Here is a 20,518-nt window from a genome sequence, read left to right on the forward strand (position 1 = left end):
ACATCAATTGAGCCAAATCAACTGACTAAACCAGCAGAAATCGAGCCATTCTTTGCAGTTAAAGTGGTTGATGTGACTCAGAGGAGTCAAAAGAGTGAAAGGTAAGCAGCAGGAGCTTACAGCCAAGCATGAAGAAACAACAAAGTGGAGACAGAAGGACAAGGGTGTTTACCTCCCTCCATGGCCATGCACCCTGTATTTCCGACAAAGAAAAAATCCCTAAAATTTAAGTTAACTGCAAAGACTTTTTAGAGTGCTTTAGGATGTACTTGGATGAAAAAGTAGTGCAGAAATAGAAAGTCAACACCCTTCCAAATTTCTACATGCTATAGGGTTTCAGCTCCCACAGACACTCAAGGTGATGTTGGAAACTCTTTGAGTGCATCTGCAACTGAACTCACCGTGTCCTGATGTATCATACATGCTGCTCTAGTCCTCATGGTACTTCTCCACTGATTTTAAGCTACACAGCCCTTCAGAATTCAAAGTCTTTCTCCTCAGTACCCTCCCCCCCTCAGGCTCTGGGGACAGTAGTTGCAGAGCTCCTTGCATATTTACTTAGTGCAGCCTCATGAGAGTTTCAGCTGTTGTCTTGCCTTGAAAACTTTATTAGCTTTGATGATGCTTTCCAAATGAACACCCTGCATTAATCCAAAGGATGTTTTAGCCTTCACAACACTGAGCAGATTTGAACTCTGTGGAAAGACAGAAGATCTGGAGTTTACTGACCTTCACACCCCATTACGAAGTCCACCTTTCATTCCAGCTTATGTTTAATGAGATGACATGAAGGGCTTAAGTAATGGGGTATAGTATTCATATGGATATAAACTACCCAAGCAAAGGCCTACTCCTGCCTGTCTCTTCTTCCTCCTTTATCTCGCCCCTTGTGTCTCACAGCTTTGCCCCTTTGCCCTTGTTCTGACTCCTTCCTGATCCTCCCACCAGGTGACAATTTGAATTTTAAAGCCATTTACATTCCAAAATGTGCATAATCAGATTTTTATCCTGTACTTTTCTGATGTGACTTTTTATTATGACATCAAGTACTGACCCATAATAAGGATGTAAATGCCCACTTTAATGTCTATTAGCAGTATGTGCAGATGCATATAAAATTATCATCACATAACTACGTATTAACCTCTTGAGCTCCATGACAAACTCTCCAGGGAACACTGTATTCCAATTTTCAATTACCAGCAGTAGTTCAGTGACAAGCAGTAGCAGTTGTACTCATCCATATCCTAAACACTTGAGGTACTTGCAGAATGACAGAGAGTAGACACATTCTGAATATACCAGTTCTGATGCTTCCAGTTGCCAGTTGTGACAAGCATTTGGGTTCTTCCCAGGAACAAATACACAGTTACATTTAAGTATACATACAGGTGGGATGTAACTTACCTGAAACAAATTTGTGGTTTTAAGCAAAGTTGTTTCTGAGTCATATGGTAGTGCACCATCATCACTTTATCCACAGCAAATAGCAGAGAGAAGGTGTACAGCAACCATGTGTCATCTTTTATGCTTCTGTTGAGCAAACAATGCACTTTGCTCAGAAAATGCCCACTTAGCACAGATATGAGGTGTAATGTGCGAGCAAGGAATGATGTGGACTGCAGTACTTTACTGCAAGGATAAGAAAATCACAATTGTGGCTATCTGTCCAGTCCCAAAATTGTATTAATGGAAATTCAAACATTCTGATTTTCATCTTTCAGGTTAATGGAATCTGTTTACATCAGAAAATGGGTATTCAGCTGCAAACAGAGTGTGCCAACGCACATCTAACAAACGAACACTTAAAAAGCTTGCAGAGAGAGGTTGGTTGTTTATCTTTTTGGTTTTTTTAAAGATGCACTAATTTCTCTAGAAGATGTAAACCAAGAGTCCATGGAGAGAACAGAACAAAACTTAGGATAATAAAGACAATAGTTAGTACCATTTTCTCTTCATACCCTTCTCTTTTTTTCCAATACAGCTCAGTCAGATGATTGATTCTGGTTCCAAAGAGGATCTCTGTTCCATGGGCATTCTTCCCAAAATATACACTAAGACTTCTGATATTTTAAAACTTTGCTGAATTGGGCATTAGCAGGCAGCCTATCATTTGTTAAACAGTCAGGTTTACTTCACTAGACAATCATTACTTTGTAGTTTAAAGAATCAAGAGGACAATACTTGAAATATCACTGCAAGACATGAGTCAAAATTCGTGTCATCCTGTGATGTTCAGGTAAAAGCATATAAGGTGTGACTGTTCCATAGCAAGTTTTCACCTACCTATTGCTCTTTCTTGAGATGTAGTAGACAAGCTATTTCACAGCAGTCTCTATGATACTATGCATTTGGGGCTGCTCTTTCAATTCCTTTGAAGTCCAGGAATCATAGTATTTCCAGAGACAAAATATATTTGGGGAATTAAAATACCTTTATAAGGAAACTCCAATACAAAGTGAATACATACCAAAAGTCCTAGCTCAAAAAATAAATAATATATATACACACAGATATACATATATCTGGTTACAGATAAAAGTACTCGAAAGGGAAGAAATCCCTTACGGGATTTCTGAAGTTGTCCCTTGGTCCATACAATTTACAATAATGCTAAATCAAATGATTACACAGTTTATTTTTGAGACTCTATACAGAGCACTTCTCCAAAGAGGCGAGGGGCAAGAACTGAAGGAGATTAGCAGCAAATGAGCCAGATCCAACGACAGAATGGGCAAAGCAGGCGGCTGTCAGGGCAAAGTTCTCATGATGAAAGCAACTGACCATCAGCCCTGGAGAGATCCCTGCCTGCTGCTCTCTCTCTCTTAGCTGAGAAGCCAGAGAAAGACTTCAGCAATAAGAACAGCACTCCTCACCTCATCAGTAATTGCAGCTGGATGTGCAGAAGCTCTGAGCACTCATAACTGCTAAGGAAGTTCTTAGGAAATGGGATTTGAACTTACAAAAGGGTACAAAGTAAGTTCCTGTAAATTGCCAATGTCTGCATATCTCATCTTAGGCCCCTCAAATTCAGAGATAACTCCTGGGTTTTGCTTCAGTCTCAAACTCCTCACTTATGCAGTAAGGGTGACAAAAACATCCAAATGCTCAGCACATAAATTCATTCACATTCTAAGCTGTCATAGCAGGAGGTACCCTGAAGACACTAACAAGGAAATTACTTCTTTCCTCTTCAGAGTGGAGTCTGGATGCTGTGCAGTAAATAAAGCTTGAAGTCAGCCTAAGTGAGGGGGAGAAAAAAAAATCCAAGCCAGGAGTTGTACATTCAGAGAGTCTCAAGTGTCCTACACTAAGGCAGGAATCTTGTATGAAAGGAGGCAGGTGGACAGGCTGAGACACACAACCCCCAAACCCAACAACAATCATTTAAGTGCCTGACTGCATTGTACTGTACATGCAGAAGGGCACTGATTACAGCAACATGGGCCACTCAAGTTGCAGCCTTGTCATCAGAGCACAAATTTTCTGGTTTGTTTGCTTTGTTATTTGGGGGGGTGGGTGGCAGTGTTAAAGAAGGTTCTTGTTTAAATGTCTAAATACATATGTAAGCACATGAAGCCCACGGTTTAAAGTCATGCAGCCTATCAATGTGGTGAGGAGGGTGAAATGCCACCTTTCCTACATAGCCCCTACATTGTTGGAGTGCAGGACAACAGCCACACCTCATGGCCCCCTCCAGAAATCAAACCAGCTAGTAATAACTTTCAGACATCTGAAATTCTTGGCATTACCAACAGCTTGCCAAATCTGAGCCCTTCCCATAAGACAATCTATTGCTCCTTGTTTCAACTTCTTGTACGTAACAAAAATCAGCATATTTCACTAGGAACACCTCCCAGTTCCCACAAGTGCAGCTTGTAGATGAGAGAGAAAAATAATCACTTTTAAAAATTGGAAAACTATCTACCCCCAATATGGTGTTAAACACTTGAAGCCATTTCCAAAGGATCTTGATCTTTTTGATTAAAAACATGCAGTCCAGTTGGGATCTAATTTTTTTACAGTTTATTCATTGGAACAGTTAAGGTAAAGGGATTCCTGTGTTGTTCCTTGCACAAATATGCATAGCTATTAATACTGGGGCACAAGCATAGGCAAAAGAAAATTCAAAGTCCTCTGTTCATTTGATATTTGAAGTCACTGTTATCACGGTAAAAAAGAACGATGCCAATCTAGCTTAAAAAGATGTTAATGTTGGCAAAATGAATAGATATCCATTAAACTATCAATTGAAACTGACCTGCTCATTTAAATGACATCCCATTTGGGACTGGGCAGATCTGAAGCAGTGACTTAGAAATGAAAGGCTATTTAAGAAACTCTGGAATTGTTTCAAATTCCAAACAAGGAGCATCTCACTTGTCTAGAGACAATGTCCTGACAAACTGGGAAACAAAATCATTACAAAAAACCTGCAAAGAATGGACATGATAAATTACCTCAAATCCTTCACTCAAGTTTGCAATTCAAAGCAAGAAAAGCATAGTAACTCCCTACAGACCTTCAGATTACAGTTTATACTTTATGCTTACAGAAATGGTCAAGGAAGCATGCAGATTAATGGACAGCCCAATACTGTAAATCTAGTCAGATGTCAGCAAAACCTCTCTTCCCCCACTCTCAACTCAGTTCACTTTATATCAGATAAAACACTTCTTTCGTATATTGATTTATTTCCAGTTTCTATAATCAGAACAGAGATTCTGCAAAAGCCTCATTCAGAGAATACACATCTCACTTAAAACAGAGGAATACAAGCAGGAATCTTTCTTATTTACATGCTACCCTTAAAATAGAGTCCCAAGAACCCAGAGTCCAATCCCTATCTAACAGCTAAATCTTATGACCTCATAAAATATTTGGGACATGCACAAAGCAGCTCTTCACAGACTTTGAGTAGACCTGTCCGTGAGCTATCTCTAGGAGAGCCCTCTCTGACAGAAGGAGGAAGCTAAAAGGCAACTGTAGCAACAGTAGCTTTGGCTCACTGTCTGGTGGTGTCAAAACTTGAGGGAAAATTCAAGGACTTCAACAGTGCCCAAGGGCTCCGGTCAGGCCAGACCAGTCTCAGACCACTGCCCTTTTAGAAATGCCTCCAGCAATGAAATCTCACATGCACCAATCTAGGCAACCTAGGCTTTAGCTCCAAGTTCATTTTTACACCCATCTGCAAGACAAAAGATGGTTTATTACTCCAATTCCATAAAGGATTTTCTACCACACAGGCATGACACCTTTGATCCTCTTCTGATAAAACTAAACAGACTGAGCTCTTAAGCATTGCAAATTATAAATATGATCGATACAAAATTGCAATATTTTGTAATACTGCTAAAGGAAACGCAATAAATTCTGGAATTAAAACCAAAAAAACCCTTACTTTCTAGGACCTTGTACATTGAAAAGCAGTGGTAAGAACTTCAGGTTCAGACCCAACTGCCTGAATATCACCTCCTGTGGTAGTGTTACAGCAGCATTTGGGCAGCAAAGGCTAGCAGCATATTTGGATATATGAGTAAATGAAGCCTGAATAGCAATATAAGAACACTCTATAAGAAGTACCATAAGTGACTCTTACAGTTACTCTGGAACTCTGAAGAATACTTTAAGTGTAGACACTAGAACTGAATGCATACGGATGTGGAATACTGGTGATTTTCATGCAGGAGCACAATTAAAGGTTAAAGTTTTACAGGTATGAAGCTTATAAAAAAATGACTTATATGGGTTAGTGGATTACACAGGACTCGTTGACTGGGCATATGTATACATGTCAAAAAAGCCTCATTGTAAAGAAAGAACAAGACTTTTCAACCTTGCTGGAAAAAAAAGCATTGTAAGAAACAATGTCAGGATGTTGATATTAGGAAAAAAAAATTCCAAGAGAAGACGTAATTTACTTATAAAGAGGGTAATTAGTATTCAAACAAAGATATGCTAATCCTTGCTTGATGTTTTCAAACATCAGGACATGTCCCTGTAGAAACAGATTTAAATCCAGTTGCAGGATAAATACTACAGCCAAAGGTTCAAAAAAGTTTTCTCCAGCCTTGAAGAAAGTTTGCACATCTTTTTGAGACAGGAAACTGGGCTAAGAGAACACTAAAAAAAAGTATCACTCTATTAGTGCTTCATCCTTACAGCACCCCCCCATGTATCCAAACCGAGTCACTGTGAGAGACAGACTACCAAGACAGGCAGACCTTTGGTCTGACACAGTACAGCCTTCTTCATGCTGTTCACCCCGTTTCCTTCAGAGGTTACAAGGACAAGAAGGCAGCTCTGCAAAATCCTGATCATCCTCATAATATTGGCATCTCTGCTTTAGGACATTGAATACTCTAGGTCATAACACACAGGGCTCAGCAATACTTTTCCTGATTACTGTCTGCAAGTATATATATTTTGCCTCTTCCTCTGATATAACAGGCTGTACCAGTCCATTTTCCAGTTTTACCAATTCTTTAAGTTTGTACAAGAATTCTCTTTACCTAGTATGCCAGTGAGCACATCTTTTCAACTCACTGGACTCACACAGCCAGCCATGTTTGCAGTTGGGAGGGCATTCTAGCCCCATGAAAGTTGAGAAGGATGTTGGAAGTTCCTTCTGTCTCCACAACGTAAGTCTGTATTATATGCCACATGACTGAGGGCCAGCCACACATGGGTCTCCAGGCACTGGTGCCAATTTAGTCACCCTGGACTTGCCTGTGGCACTATTCACTTTCTTAAAAAAGAGATGCTTTGGTGTAATGAAGACATTATGTCCTCTGTGCTGTGTTCAAGCCTTGTACTGGGTAAAAGTTAATGGCCTAAGATAATCTTGTTTTACCTGCTGTAAAGCAAGTGTCCCCTTATGCTTTATGCCTTAAGAAGCACTACCATAAAGTATTTTTCTTGTATTTGATGGTACAAAAGGAGGATGTCTCAATGACAAAACACCAACTGGAACAGAATACAGGAAACAAGGACACAGAAATGAAGTATCACAATGAGAACGGAAGTTCATCATCCTTTCATAGTATCCTAACAGACTATTAAAATACATTTCCTGAACAAATGTAGCACCCTTCGCTTTTGCTTTACTGAAAAGTTCTCTGGTCACAAACTGTTCCTCAAGACAACACAGCAAAGTTCTTATCCACTTGACATAATTTCTTCTCAATATCTAGGCACACATACTGTTTTCTGTAGCATCTTCCTTCTTCAGTACAGAAGGGGTTACAATAAAAGAGGCACTCCATCATGCTTGTTGTTGCCCTTCCTACAATTTCCCTTCTCATCCTCTGCCCACTAAGCAGGTCAAAATAACAGCAGGAGCATCTACAGTTTGAAGGACAGCACTAACCTACTCAATGTCATTATTCAAGAAGGATGCTGGCAAGACACACCTCTGCATACCACAATCATGAAGCTAATCTATCATTCAGTAGCACTAGTCCCAGCCTCTAACAGGTTTCTCTCAAGCTCCTGTTTTGTTGCTTTCTTCACTTGTTACTGTAGCTTAAAATCATACATCCATCAGAACAGAAACTACTTTCTTTCAATTCAGTCTTCTCCAGTACCCATCAAACTGAGCATTAAGCCTGACTAGAGCCCACTGGAACTACTGGAAATGTGCAAAGAACAACTAGAAAATGTGCTTTTCTCAGCTCTTGATTTCTCTTTCACTGAAATGTCCATCTTCCCCCTATACACAAAAGTATGTCATTTTAAGATTGGTCTCTGTCATCTATGAAAAAATCTTGCAATTGCATGAGGTTACCAGAGACAAGAAAGGGTACATATACATCACCTTTCTAAAAAGACAGCAAGGACTATCAGTGGAGTGACATGCTAGTCAGCCCTACCTCAGTCCCTTGTAGCTTTACGGAGCAAGTTTTGGAAGCCATTTCTAGGCACCCAAAGGACAAAGAGCTGACTAGGAACAGACAGACAGATTAAATGATGGAAAATCAAGCCTATGAACCTGTCTTCTATGATGGAACGATAGGCTCTAAGGATGCATAGAGGACAGCAAATGATGTCTACATTGACTTCAGTAAGCCTCTTGATGCAGTCTCTCATAGCACCCTTATAGCCAGACAGGGGAAGTATGGACTGGATGGCATCCAGTAAGAAAGATCAGAGAGAAGCTGGCCAGGTTAAACAATGGTTTGAAATCTGCATGATGGCCAGTTCTGAAAAGCCTGCCTCAGAAAACAATACTGAGATTGATAGTGCTCAGAGATGATTAGTGACCCAGTGGAAAAATACATACTCTCAACAAGACCAGAAATAATGGCATGTTGAGGAAGGCAGCCACTGATATGCTGGAGGGCGGGGGTACCACCAGGAGGGACTTGGACAGATTGGAGGAATGAAAAGACAGAAACATCGTGAATTTAATGATTGAAATAGAACAGTTCAATTGGAAGGGACCTAAAATGAATAACTAGTACAACTGACTGACCATTTCAGGACTGAACAGAAGTTAAAGTAAGGGCATTGTCCAAATATCTCTTAAACCCCAACAGGCTTGGGGCATCAACCATCTCTCTAGGAAGCCTGCTCCAGTGTTTGGCCACTCCCTCTGTATAGAAGTGTTTCCTAATGTCACGTCTGAATCTCCCTTGGCACAGCTCTGAACCATTCCCAAGTGTCCTGTGACTAGATACCAGGGAGAAGAGACTGGCACCTCTCTCTCCACTTCCCCCCCCCACACCAGGAAGCTGTAGAGAGCAGTCTCCTTTTCTCCAACCCAGACAAATCCAAATTCCTTCACCACTTCCCACAGGACACGCCTTTCAGCTCTTTCACCAACTTGCTGTTTATTATTTGCTCTGTTTTAAAAATACATCATGAGCTAGTTGGGGGAGGGATTGTCCCACTCCACTCTGCACTGGTGCAATCTCACCTCGAGTCGGGTGTGCAGTCTTGGTGCCACAAGACAAGAAGGATATAAAGCTATTAGAGAGCATCCAAAGGAGGACTAAGAAGATGGTGAAGGGTTTGAAGGGGAAGCTGTATAAGGAGCAGCTGAGATCACTTGGTCTGTTCAGCCTGAGGAGGAGACTGAGGGGAGAGCTCACTGCAGTCTACAACATCCTTGTGAGGGGAAGAGGAGGGGCAGGCACTGATCTGTCTGGTGACCAGTGACAGGACCCAAGAGAATGGCTTGAAGTTGTGTCAGCAGGGGTTTAGGCTGGATATTAGGGAAAGGTTCTTCACCTAGAGAGTTGGGCAGTGGAACAAGCTCCCCAGGGAAGTGGTCACAGCACCAAGCCAGACACAGTTCAAGAAGGGTTTGGACAATGCTCTCAGGGACATGGTGTGATTCTTGGGGATGCCCTGCGCATAGTCAGGAATTCATAGAATCATCAAGGCTGGACAAAACCTTTAAGATCATCCAGTCCAGCCAGCAACCCAGCTTTACCACTGTAACCCCTAAACCACTAAACCACATCATTCACTGCCAAGTCCAGATGCCACTTAAACACCTCCAGGGATGATGACTCCACCACCTCCCTGAGCAATCTATTACAATGCCTGACTACCCTAACAGTGAAAAAATTTTTTCTAATATCTAATCTAAATCTCCCTTGCCTCAGCTTAAGGACATTTCCTCTGGTCCTCTCACTGTAGGCATGGCAGAAGAGACCAGTCTCCACCCCACTACAGTATCCTTTAAGGTAGCTGTAGAGAGAGATGAGATCACCCCTGAGCACCGAGGATGCACTCAATCCCCATGTCCGTATCAACAATGAAGATATTAAACAAGACTGACCCCAAAACTGAGCCCTGGGGAACCCCACTAATGACTGGCCACCAACCAGATTTAGCTCCATTTACCACAATCCTCTGGGCCCGGGCATCCAGCCATTTCTCTACCCACTGAAGAGTCCATCCATCCAAGCTGTGAGCAGCCAGTTTTTCTAGGAAGATGCTGTGGGAGGTGGTGTCAGACACTTTACTGAAGTCTAGATAGACTGCATCCACAGCCTTTCCCCCACCTACTAAGTGTGTCACTTTGTCATAGAGGGAGATCAGGTTGGTCAAGCAGGACCTACCTTTCAGAAATTCACATTGGCTGGACTTGATCCCCTGGTTGTTCTGCATGTAAAGGCATCACTCAGGATGATCTCTTCCATAACCTTGTCTGGAACCAAGGTTAGGCTGACGGGCCTATAGTTTCCCAGATCATCCTTCTGACCCTTCTTGCAGATGGGCATTACATTTGCTAATTTCCAGTCAGCTGGAACTTCTCCAGTTAACCAGGACTTCTGGTAGGTGATTGACAGTGGATTGAGAAGTTCTTTCACTAATTCCCTCAATACTCTGGGGTGGATCCCTTCAGGGCCCATAGACTTGTGAATGTCTAATTGGCATGGCAGGACACTGACCATCTCCTCCTGGATTACGGGAGCTTCGCTCAGCTCCTCATCCCTAACTTCCACCTTTGGGGTCTGGGTATCCTGAGGACAACTTGTCTTCATATTGAAGCTTGAGGCAAAGAAGGCACTAAGTACCTCTGCCTTTTCCTCATCCCCTGTCACTACACCATCCTCTGCATTCAACAAATGATGGAGACACTCCTTGATCCTTCTTTTGCTGCCAATGTATTTATAGAAACTTTTTTGTCGTTGTTAATGTAGCCACCAAATCAAGTTCTAGTTGAGCTTTGGCTCTTCTAATCCTCTCCTTACGTGACCTCGTGACATCGTTAATAGTCCTCCCTAGTCATGTGACACTCCTTCCAGAGACAATACATTCTCTTTTTTTCCCCCAAAGTCCCAGCCCAAGTTCACCGTTTAGCCAGGCCAGGCTATTTTTCCCAACAACTTATCTTTCCAAACATGGGGACAGCCCGCTCCTGAATATATTTTAAAATTCCTTTTTAAAGCACATCCAGCCTTCCTGGATTCTTTTGCCCTTCAGGACTGACTCCCAGGGGACTCTGTCAATCAATCTCCTGAACAAGTCAAAGTCTGCCCACTGGAAGTCCATGGTGGAAGTTCTGCTGCTGCCCTTCCTTACTTCACCCAGCATTGAAAACTAACATTTCATGGTCACTATGCCCAAGACAGCCACCAATCTCCACATCACCCACTAGCCTTTCTTTCTTGGACTTGATGATCCCTGTAGGTCCCTTTCAACTCACGATATTCTATGATTCTATGATTTAAAGGGCTTCAAATGCCTTTCAGTAGCACCCAGTATGATCTGCTCTATAATTTTTCCAGGTACTGGGGGTAGACCAGCAGGTCTGTAGTTTCCTGGGTCTTGCTTCATGCCCTTCTTGTAAACTAGAATAATGCTGAGTAGCTTCTAGCCAGCATGGACCTTCCCAGACTCCCAAAACCTTTGGTAAGTGATTGAGAAAGGTCATGCTACAACAACCACTAGCTCCTTCCACACTCTGGGATGAATCCTACCTGGCCTCATAGACTTACAAACATTCAACTGGTCCCTTACAATCTCCATGTACACAAATAGAAAGTCACTATTCCCACAGTAGTGGTCCTCCAAATTAGAAGACAGGACAGCTCAAGGTCCGTTAGTATTATAAGAGACCAAGGCAAAAAAAAAAAAAAGCACAGAATGCCTCCACTTCTTCTTCAGCCCAATTTGTCAGGTGAGCATCTACAACAAGTATCGGTCCAATGTTTTCCCTAGAACTCGTCTTCTCATTAATGTATTTCAAAAAGCCTTGCTTGTCTGACACAACACTGGCCAGTTTCAACTCTAATTAAGTTTCGGTCTTTCATATCTTCTCCCTGCATATGTGAACTGCAGCTCTGTAATTTTTCTGTGAAGCTTGAGCTTGTTTCCAGAGATCATACAATTTCTTTTTCTTTTTGAGTTTCAAGAGGAGTTCCCTGTCCAGTTAAGCTGGTCTTCTGCATGGCTTGTTTGACTTCCTACACAGAGAGATCACCTGCTCTTGTGTTTTTAAAAGGTGATTCTTAAAAACTGACCAGCACTCATGGAACAGCACACTAGTAACTAGCTCACCGAGTTGCCTAAAGTTAGCTCTGTTGAAATCTAGGGTAGTAACTTCGCTGACCGTTCTCCTCATTACATCAAAAATTTTTAAATTACCCATTTCATGATCCTGTGGCAAAGGCAGCCACCTACCATCATATCTCTCACAAGTCCTTCTTTATTAATAAATAACAGGTTTAGAAGAGCATCTTTCCTAGCTGGCTCAATGAGTACTTGTGACCACAAATTATCTGCAATGTACTTCAGGAATTTCCCGGACTTGCTTGTCACAGCAGTATGGTATTCCCAGGTCATGTCGGGAAGCTGAAGTTTCCCATAAGGACAACGAGAAAGACAAACGAAAAGAAGACAAAACTGAAAAAAGACTGAGGAGTCCTGGTGGACAAAAAGTGGAATATGAGTGAGCTGTGTATCTTTGAAGCAATAATCACATTCTGGACCACCTTCACAGAAGCACAGCTACCAAATCAAGGCATGTTATTACTCCTTTCTACCCAAGCAATCCACATGGGAAGCAGTATCCTTCACAGTGACTACTGTGTGAGCAGAGTGAGTTCTAAGAAATCTGCCTCAGAGAAAAGAAGAGACAAAACAATGGACTTATTTTATTCATCTAAGATTCATATCAGAATCTGTACCAAGTTACTGAAGTCTGAAGATATATTTTGATAAATACCCTGGAGTAACAAGATACATGATTCATTTAGCTTGCCTACCACTCAGGAGAATCAAATTTGGTTGAGAATCTGACATGTAAATGGAGTCTAACCTAGAAATAGGAAAGACAGGGAAGCTGCAATAATTGGAGTCTCCCGGAACTTCCAGAAAGTTGGCAGGAAGTATGGCTTGTCAAGACAAGACCTGCCACAGTTACTTTTCAGTACTGCCACTGGTACAATCAGCCTTTAAAGACAAGAAAAACCTCCTAGGAGCTTACAGCCTAAGTAAGGGCTTAACCAGATAACAGTGCTACTGACCTCAATGGGAAAATCTGATAAATTATCTTTCCCTGCCCCCAGAGAAAAATCACATGAAGCATTGCAACCCACCCCTCCACTACCACAATGAGATGAAGGTTCTTGATTCCCTAACACCTTTCCTGAAAAAGTTTTTAAAGCATCCTGACACCATAGAACAGAAAAAACTACTTTGCACAATACTCAGAATGTAGCAAGATATATCACCATTGGTTTTAAAAAGGGGAATACAATGGCTAAAATACAAAATTTTAGCTAAATGATCAGTAATCTGATTAAGTCTGTTGAATAGATTCAAACCAAGAGAGGTTGTGGAGGACACTTCATGAGATCATAACCACTCACCTTCACAAATGCTCTTTTAGGGAACCACTCCCTATCACTCGAGCAGCATGCAGTTTAGATTACAAGGCTTCAAATCCTAAATTTTATCTGCAAGTTGTCAGGAGAACATGAGAACAGGAGAACAGACTACCTTTCCCATTCACTGTACTCACCACTACTAGATAGTCAAGCTACTACTCTTCAGGTTTACCTTCTCTTCTCATGTTTTAGATAACAGGCCCTCCAGTGCTGAAACTTCCTGTGCTACCCCTTAGGGAACCATTGTTCAAAATAGCTACAAATAAGACAAAGCCATGACAACTTTAAAACAGGAACACTTCTCCCTTCACAAACTGTTACAGCTTGTCCTGTAATCCAAATGGACCTCTGTATTCCTCCATTAAGGTAAAAAGATTTTCCCTGTTCTAATTAGTTCTAAAATGTACCACCCAAATAAAAAAAAAAATTTAAAAAAAGAAATAAAAAGAAAAAAAAAGGGGGTTGAGAAGGATTTATAGTGACAGATCTGACAGTTTGCTTGGGCTGCGAAATATAAATCCAATTTGGATGTCTCCCCAAGAATAAGAAGATATTAGGGGATCAGACACAGTGTGCCTGGAGTATAACTAACCCTATTTGTCAATCACGATTTAGCAAGTCATTCAATTTCTGTATATTATTGTGCATATTATGACCATTTCATATTTTAATACAGTTAATATAAATCACTGCTTCATGTTCTCCCAATCAAATCTGTCTCTCAGCCATTTGATTCATAAGAGAGCAGAACACTTCAAAACCACTAAAATCATGCAAATTTTGCTATCTGCTTAAGAGTGCTAGATGCACCTCCACAATCAAAAGATTTTACAAGTTTAAGCGGTCCTGTCTGAAAGCTCCACACAATGAGGAAAGCAAAAAGGTCTATTGATACAAATAGATCCTATTTTTAAAGGACTTAAGAAGCTGTGAGGCCACCTGTTCCTTGGTACATGCAATACAGGTACATATTCTGAAAACATAGTCCAAGATAAGCTCCAGATTAACAAGAGGGAAGAAATCCCTGTCCATATATTCTGCAACACAGAAGGTAACAGCAGACGACGTGGAAGTTCTGTGAAGAGAATCTCTTTAGTGTACACTGCAGTGTAATGTGCAATCATCAGCAGGTGGAGACACCTCCAGTAGGTATAGCAAACAACACTTTGGAAGGGAGGAAAGCATGATACAGAAGGAGTCTGATCCATAACCATAATGCTCTGTACTCAGGTAACACTTTAAATGGCTTTTTTGTTCAATGGCATGTTAACTTCAACAGCAAACATCCCTTAGAAGCACTGACAGACATTTTTTTAATTTATACACTGAGATATGGAAGTTTTGTATATTCTACCATACTCCAACAATATTCAGGGGTCCAGGTTTCTATCCAGGACACCAGCTTGCACATTCACGTCCAAGTAGTTCTCCCAAATCCTTAACCAGTAGGAGGTTTAAGAATGAACATGCAATACACAATAAAGACTGAAGACATTCAGAACAAGAGTGAGGGAAAAGGTCTTCTGGACAATGCTGCCAGTGAGCTAATGGCAATTTCTACATAGACAAGCACCATATTTGCTTTGCCAGAAGCAACGTGATTCGAGTCCATTAGCACATGGCCTGAAAACATTCTGCTAATACAGGATTCAGGTTCCATGTTTCAGTGTGTTAATATTCCCTCCTCATTCCCCAGCCAACAAATGCTTCTGGCCTGGAAGAAAGCAGGGGGAGACTTCTGCCTCCCTGAATGGCAGTGGGACTTTCACCCCAAAAATGCCAAATACACAAACAAGCAACATGTCCAGGGGTTGAATAAAGATCTGAAAACCCAAAAGAACTTCTACATGACCTATTATATATGAGCTGGCATCAGGGAAAGAGATGAATTCATAATAAATACAGCAATAGCAAGAAAATTTCTAAAAGCCACTGCGGTCCCAACACTGATTACCTTTTCTTAAGCATAGATTCACAAACATGACTTAGGTATGTGGGGCACTCAGACCAGCCTGGATGATGGCACGCATCACGCACCAATATTGAAGATACCACTACTCCCAAACAAGATGTTTGGTGCAAACACCAGAATCAAACACTTCCAAAACTGAGCAAGCTTTTACAGTTGCAGTGCTTCCTTTTAGCTGTATCCAGGGCTCTTCTCTGGTGGCATTTTAAAAAAGTTACTGGAGGCAGCAATAGTCGATTTCTCAGCTGCTGGTGTTTTCCCAGTCCACTCAGAGTTCTGGGATCTCAAGGATGGTGTTGCTGGTAGCTCTGATTCTGCTGCATCCATGTGGACAGATAAAGTTGCTGGAATACAAAATTGCAGGAAAAGGGGAACAGAGGAAAAGAGTAAGAAAGGGCAATAAAAAAAGTTAGAACAACTGACTTCATGGCAAACTCCTCATATATATAATTTCATTTATGAAGATACTATTTATTGAATTTCTAAAAGTTCTCCATCCAAATTCCTTTGAAATATAGGTTTTTGATAGCATTAACAATTTTGCTTTAATGATTCATACACTCAAAACTCTAAGTTCCCAGTCCATTAACTAGTCCCCTTAGTAAGAGTTCCTGTTGAAAATCAGAAGTTTTAGCTGTCCTATATTTAAACTGAATCAATTAACAATCACTCATCTGAAGATAACTTGGACTCCTTGCAAAGACTCAATTAACTCTGTATTTGAGACTTTCAAAGTCTCTGGAGGTGTGGCAAATTTCAGGTTGCTAAGCTTATTTAAAGAGGAAAACATACCTCTCCTCACCCAGTAAGGACAGTACCATTAACCTACACATATATCCAACATGATAAATCAGCATATTATGACAAGAAGCTACTTGCCAAGCTAGGTTGAAATCCATTCCCATCTTCTCAATACAACCACTGCTTCAAAATGGAACAGGCTATAATAGCCAGAGAGATTTGCAGATCCATAGCTCAACCCAACAGTCGCCCAAATTTCCAGAAGGATTGTCAAAAACCTAGAGATATGAGAGTTTACTCCAATCCTCAGTACCCTGAATCACTCAATCCTCACAGGCAGAACAGGGCAGGGTAAAGAAGAGTAACTGCCGTAGGAGTCTTTGGGGGAAATAGAGTATTTTTAACATGTAACTGCTTCAATACAAAACACATTTCTTCACTGTAGTCTCACAACAGATAATAGTCGTTTGTGTGTTTTAATTGCAAGTTGCATCTGCTGCTCTGTAAGGGACGAAGGATAAAGAGGCTACAGCAAGCCTCAACTAGAGGACAGATTGCTCTGAAGTTTAAACAAAAAGTTTGTTCAATGCTTAAGGTTCCACACTCAGTATATCTGGAACCCCAAAAATGCTGCTTCTGTACATCCAAAATGGTGATTCATTCCCATACAGCTACAACACAGCTGATAAAAGTACATTGCAATTTTACATCTAGCCCGTCATCTTCCTCCATCTGAAGGTCATATGAAACATGAAAAAAACCCCAGCAACTAAGTCATCACCAATACTACACTATGTGCCCCATAGACTAGAAGTCTCCTCACTCAGGCTCTCCATCTTTCCTCATAAAAAAAAAAAGCAGAGGACTGAAACTAGCTTCTTGTTTCTGGGTATGAAAAAGAGTGAATAATTAGCAAGAAATAGGAGAGGGAAAATTCACCAAATTGCTACTACTCATCAGGCTGTTCTCTGATAAGCAGTTTCACAGGCTGTAACTATCACCTTTTTTACAAGCTAAGTGTGAATACACGCCAAGGCAGACAAAAATCTATTTACGCAGATTTTTTACCCCAGACTCACTGTAAGAGCTGAATATGATGCCAGTTACCATGTGGACTGCTACATACATAGAGGCTTGAACCACATAAACATTAAAAAATCACTGTAAAGATCGACAGTTGTTCACCATTTATTGCACAACCATCTGTACTTGTGGCCTATTCTGACAAACTGAAGACAGACGTGACAGTCTTCATCAGATTCCTTTCAAAGCAGAAAATAACTTCCATGAGAATAACATTTTATGCAGTATTCCCTCTTTCAAGCTCTACTGTGCCACTGGGGATATTATTCCAAATCTACGGTACTGCAATGAAAAGTAACTTAACACAAGGACACTATCCATGCCTTCGAAGTCTCAGACCACTGAAAGGTCAAAGGACCTTTACCACCACAGACTCTCTTCCTCCCTAGGCACTGGCTGTTGGTTACTGGGTTGGACGAATCTCTGGTCTAATCCAGTACAGTCAGCCTTAACTTCCTCCAGATTTCCTTATTCTACTGCCAAACTACACCAGCCAGACTTTTGTTCTTATCTGGTGAAGGCCTCACGCTTTAGGGCTCACACTGATTGTGTAGTGTGGAAAATATTAATTTTCATTTTCAATCTCTCTGAATATTTGTGTAAGTTTGCCCAACTTAATTTTGATAACAGTCACTTCCTGAAGTGCAAATTAATTCTGAATTTTCTACCCACTTTTTGTTGTTCTCAACAGCTACCTCAGTTACAGTATTTAGGTCAGTTAGCCTCAAAGAGCAGGACTAATACCAGAAGTTTAATGCTATAGCAATACAATAGAGACTTAAGGCACTTCTTATACAGTAATGCAGTTTTTTGATGTTCATGCAAGGGGCGCTGGGAAAAGATACTTTACCAAAACTCATAAATACTCATATTCATGAAAGTATGTGAGAAGACATGGAATAAGTTTAGTTGCTTGGCTCCCAAATAAACATTAGCTCCCTTCTTGCATTCCTGCACTGAGGAGGGAAATAGCATCCACATCTCATCTGCCTTTTATTAGCATCTTCTGATTTCAGCTAAATTCAACTCAAAACTTTCTGTGGATGGTGGGGGGGTGAGGCGACAGGGGAAGATTTGTAGCTGCATGTTTAAGAAAGAAGCTAAATTCATCACAATGACAGGGGATAGTGTTGGCAGAGATTTGAGCTATTTATTCTTTTAGGAAAATCCTATAAAGAATGACACGAGGAAGCCTCTATCTGCAGTCTTGTTCATCACACTGGTGAGGAGTCCGATAACAGATGTATGCAGTAGCGTGATTTAGTGCCGGGAGCTGGCCCCTGATGTGTATTAATACAGCGGCAAAGCGGAACGAGCCCCTCTTCATCACTCATCTCTATAAAAGAGGTGGAATCCGAGATGGCCCGATGTTCGGCAGAGCAAGCCCATTTGTTCTGCTGACTGATGAAGCCAGCTCAGGCTGTGTCCTTCACCTCCACGGGGCACTCAGGTTGCAAAAAAGGAGATCACTGAAGCAGGACCTGGTCAACAAGTGAGACGAGAGCAGTTGGACTCAGCTAAGGAGCTATTTAAAGGTGAAGAAATCCAGCACTCTGTGCCTGCATGACAGGCATGGGCCTGCATTCTGACTTACCTGTGCTTCACCTTTTGCAGAAGTAAAACACCACAAACATAAAAAGCCTCAGAAGTGAAAAAATGAGGCTGCCATGATTCCTCAGGCACACAGGAACCCCAGTCTATGGCATTTATATAGGGGTGAGTAGATGCATGGCAAGGGAGAAAAATCTTTATCTCACCAATATCCAACAAACGTAAGAGTGTCCAATTTAATTCTACATTATTGCAGGGTAATACTACGTATCTTTTTAGGCATTAGTAATTCCATAGCTAAATCCCCTTTGAAAGAAATAATATCAGATTCCAGAAGTTTCCAAGTTACATGTCCAGGTTGTGCTCCAGCTGTAACTAGGAGTCTGTTGTAGAACGTTATTTAGGAGACAGCTTCAGTTACCCAATCATGAAAGTTTCTTTCCACAAGTCATTATTGCAGCAAACCCTGCCCACAGCTGTTCACTTTGCTGAGGATATTTCTAAACAGGAGAGAAGAGATCTTTACCATTTCTGACCATTAAAGATTTTGCAGACCCTGTTTCTTGATGATCAGCACAAGCATGCTGTCTGTACTCTACTAACTACACTCCTTCCTTATTTTCTAATACATAATAATCTTCTCTCCCTCATCCATAACAGGAAAGCTTTCCAAACCCCTGTGCTATTTTCCAGTGCTAAGTTCCACTCCAGATGTACTCTCAACTCTTCAAGAAGTGTTCACTATACAATTTGCCTAATCAGGTAAGTACAACTTAAATAGTATTTTGAAACATGTAGACATAGAAACAGAAGATCTCCTTTTAGAATGTGACCAGCAATGCAGTACAGAATACATGCTGAATAATAAATAAATGGACAGGTAACAGGGGACAGTGAGACATTAGCACTCATACCAAGAAAATCTAGTGCTAAAATTCTGTGGCTACAGATACTAAACCTCTTACTACAGAAGTGTGTTTATCCCAAAATGGAATACTCAAAAGCCAGGAAAGAATAAACTAAATAAATAATCAATAATAGATTAGACTTTTGCTGAACAACAGATTATTAATGTTCTTTTCTCTTCTTTCTTAATACAGAACCTTTCTGACAGTTTATAGTCCAGATCTGTGACCTGGAGAAAAAGCTCAACTTTCTTCCCTACATCATTCTTCTACTGTCTATCTACCAGCCCAAGGAAGAAACACAAACTTCCTCCTATTGATCATCAGTTTCTTTGCTCTTCCCCACTGTTTTCGCATCTCCATTTTTCCCATCATCTTACCCACTACCTTGTTACTGGATTACAAGAACAGCTTTTTAATAAGTAGTAGGAAGAACATGTGTTGATGGATAGTCACAAGACAGGGTAAGGTGAAAGGCCAGAAAGAATCATCCTAAAACCTTCTGTGTTCTCCAGATTAAAGCTCTTTCATATTCTGATGACTAATCAATGACTTTTCAGAAATCTGCCACATGAAAATAGACCAGCATTTTAATGACTACATCCCCATAGCAAGAAAAAGAAAAAAGGAACTATTTTCATCCAGAAGAGTAAGACAACCCCCAAGGAGTAAGTGGTCTCACCCAGTGATGATACAAAAATTGCCAGATTTTTTGCTCTTGCGAAAGTGTCTACAAATACCCTGATAAAGGGCATCAGAGCCACCACCTAATGCCAGCCCAACACTGAAGGAACACACTGTGCATACTGATCAACTCCCTATTACCATGAACTGCATAATTTAGGACAGTGGAAATAACACCTTATGAAGAAGCAGATTACTATTCACTGTACAGTGAAGCACTGTACATCATATTAACTTAA

At 41.0% G+C, this 20,518-nt stretch overlaps 1 protein-coding gene across 14 annotated transcripts in view; it reads right to left on the reverse strand.

The window, feature by feature from the left end:
- Positions 1-1,060: 1,060 nt before the first annotated feature.
- Positions 1,061-20,518, reverse strand: part of GPATCH2L (G-patch domain containing 2 like) — a 64,218-nt gene continuing 44,760 nt past the window's right edge. For 8 of the 14 annotated variants that reach the window (XM_048308522.1, XM_048308520.1, XM_048308518.1 and 5 more), the window contains one exon: positions 1,061-15,659. In XM_048308522.1, the coding sequence (XP_048164479.1) occupies positions 15,487-15,659 (173 nt within the window). In that variant the 3' untranslated portion in view covers positions 1,061-15,486. Of the gene's footprint in view, positions 15,660-18,264; positions 18,621-20,518 lie in introns of those variants that run through there. The other 6 variants (XM_048308527.1, XM_048308529.1, XM_048308528.1 and 3 more) reach the window with 4 other exon arrangements.

Source organism: Corvus hawaiiensis, chromosome 6 (genome assembly GCF_020740725.1).
Source record: "Corvus hawaiiensis isolate bCorHaw1 chromosome 6, bCorHaw1.pri.cur, whole genome shotgun sequence".
NCBI classification, from domain to species: Eukaryota; Metazoa; Chordata; class Aves; order Passeriformes; family Corvidae; genus Corvus; species Corvus hawaiiensis.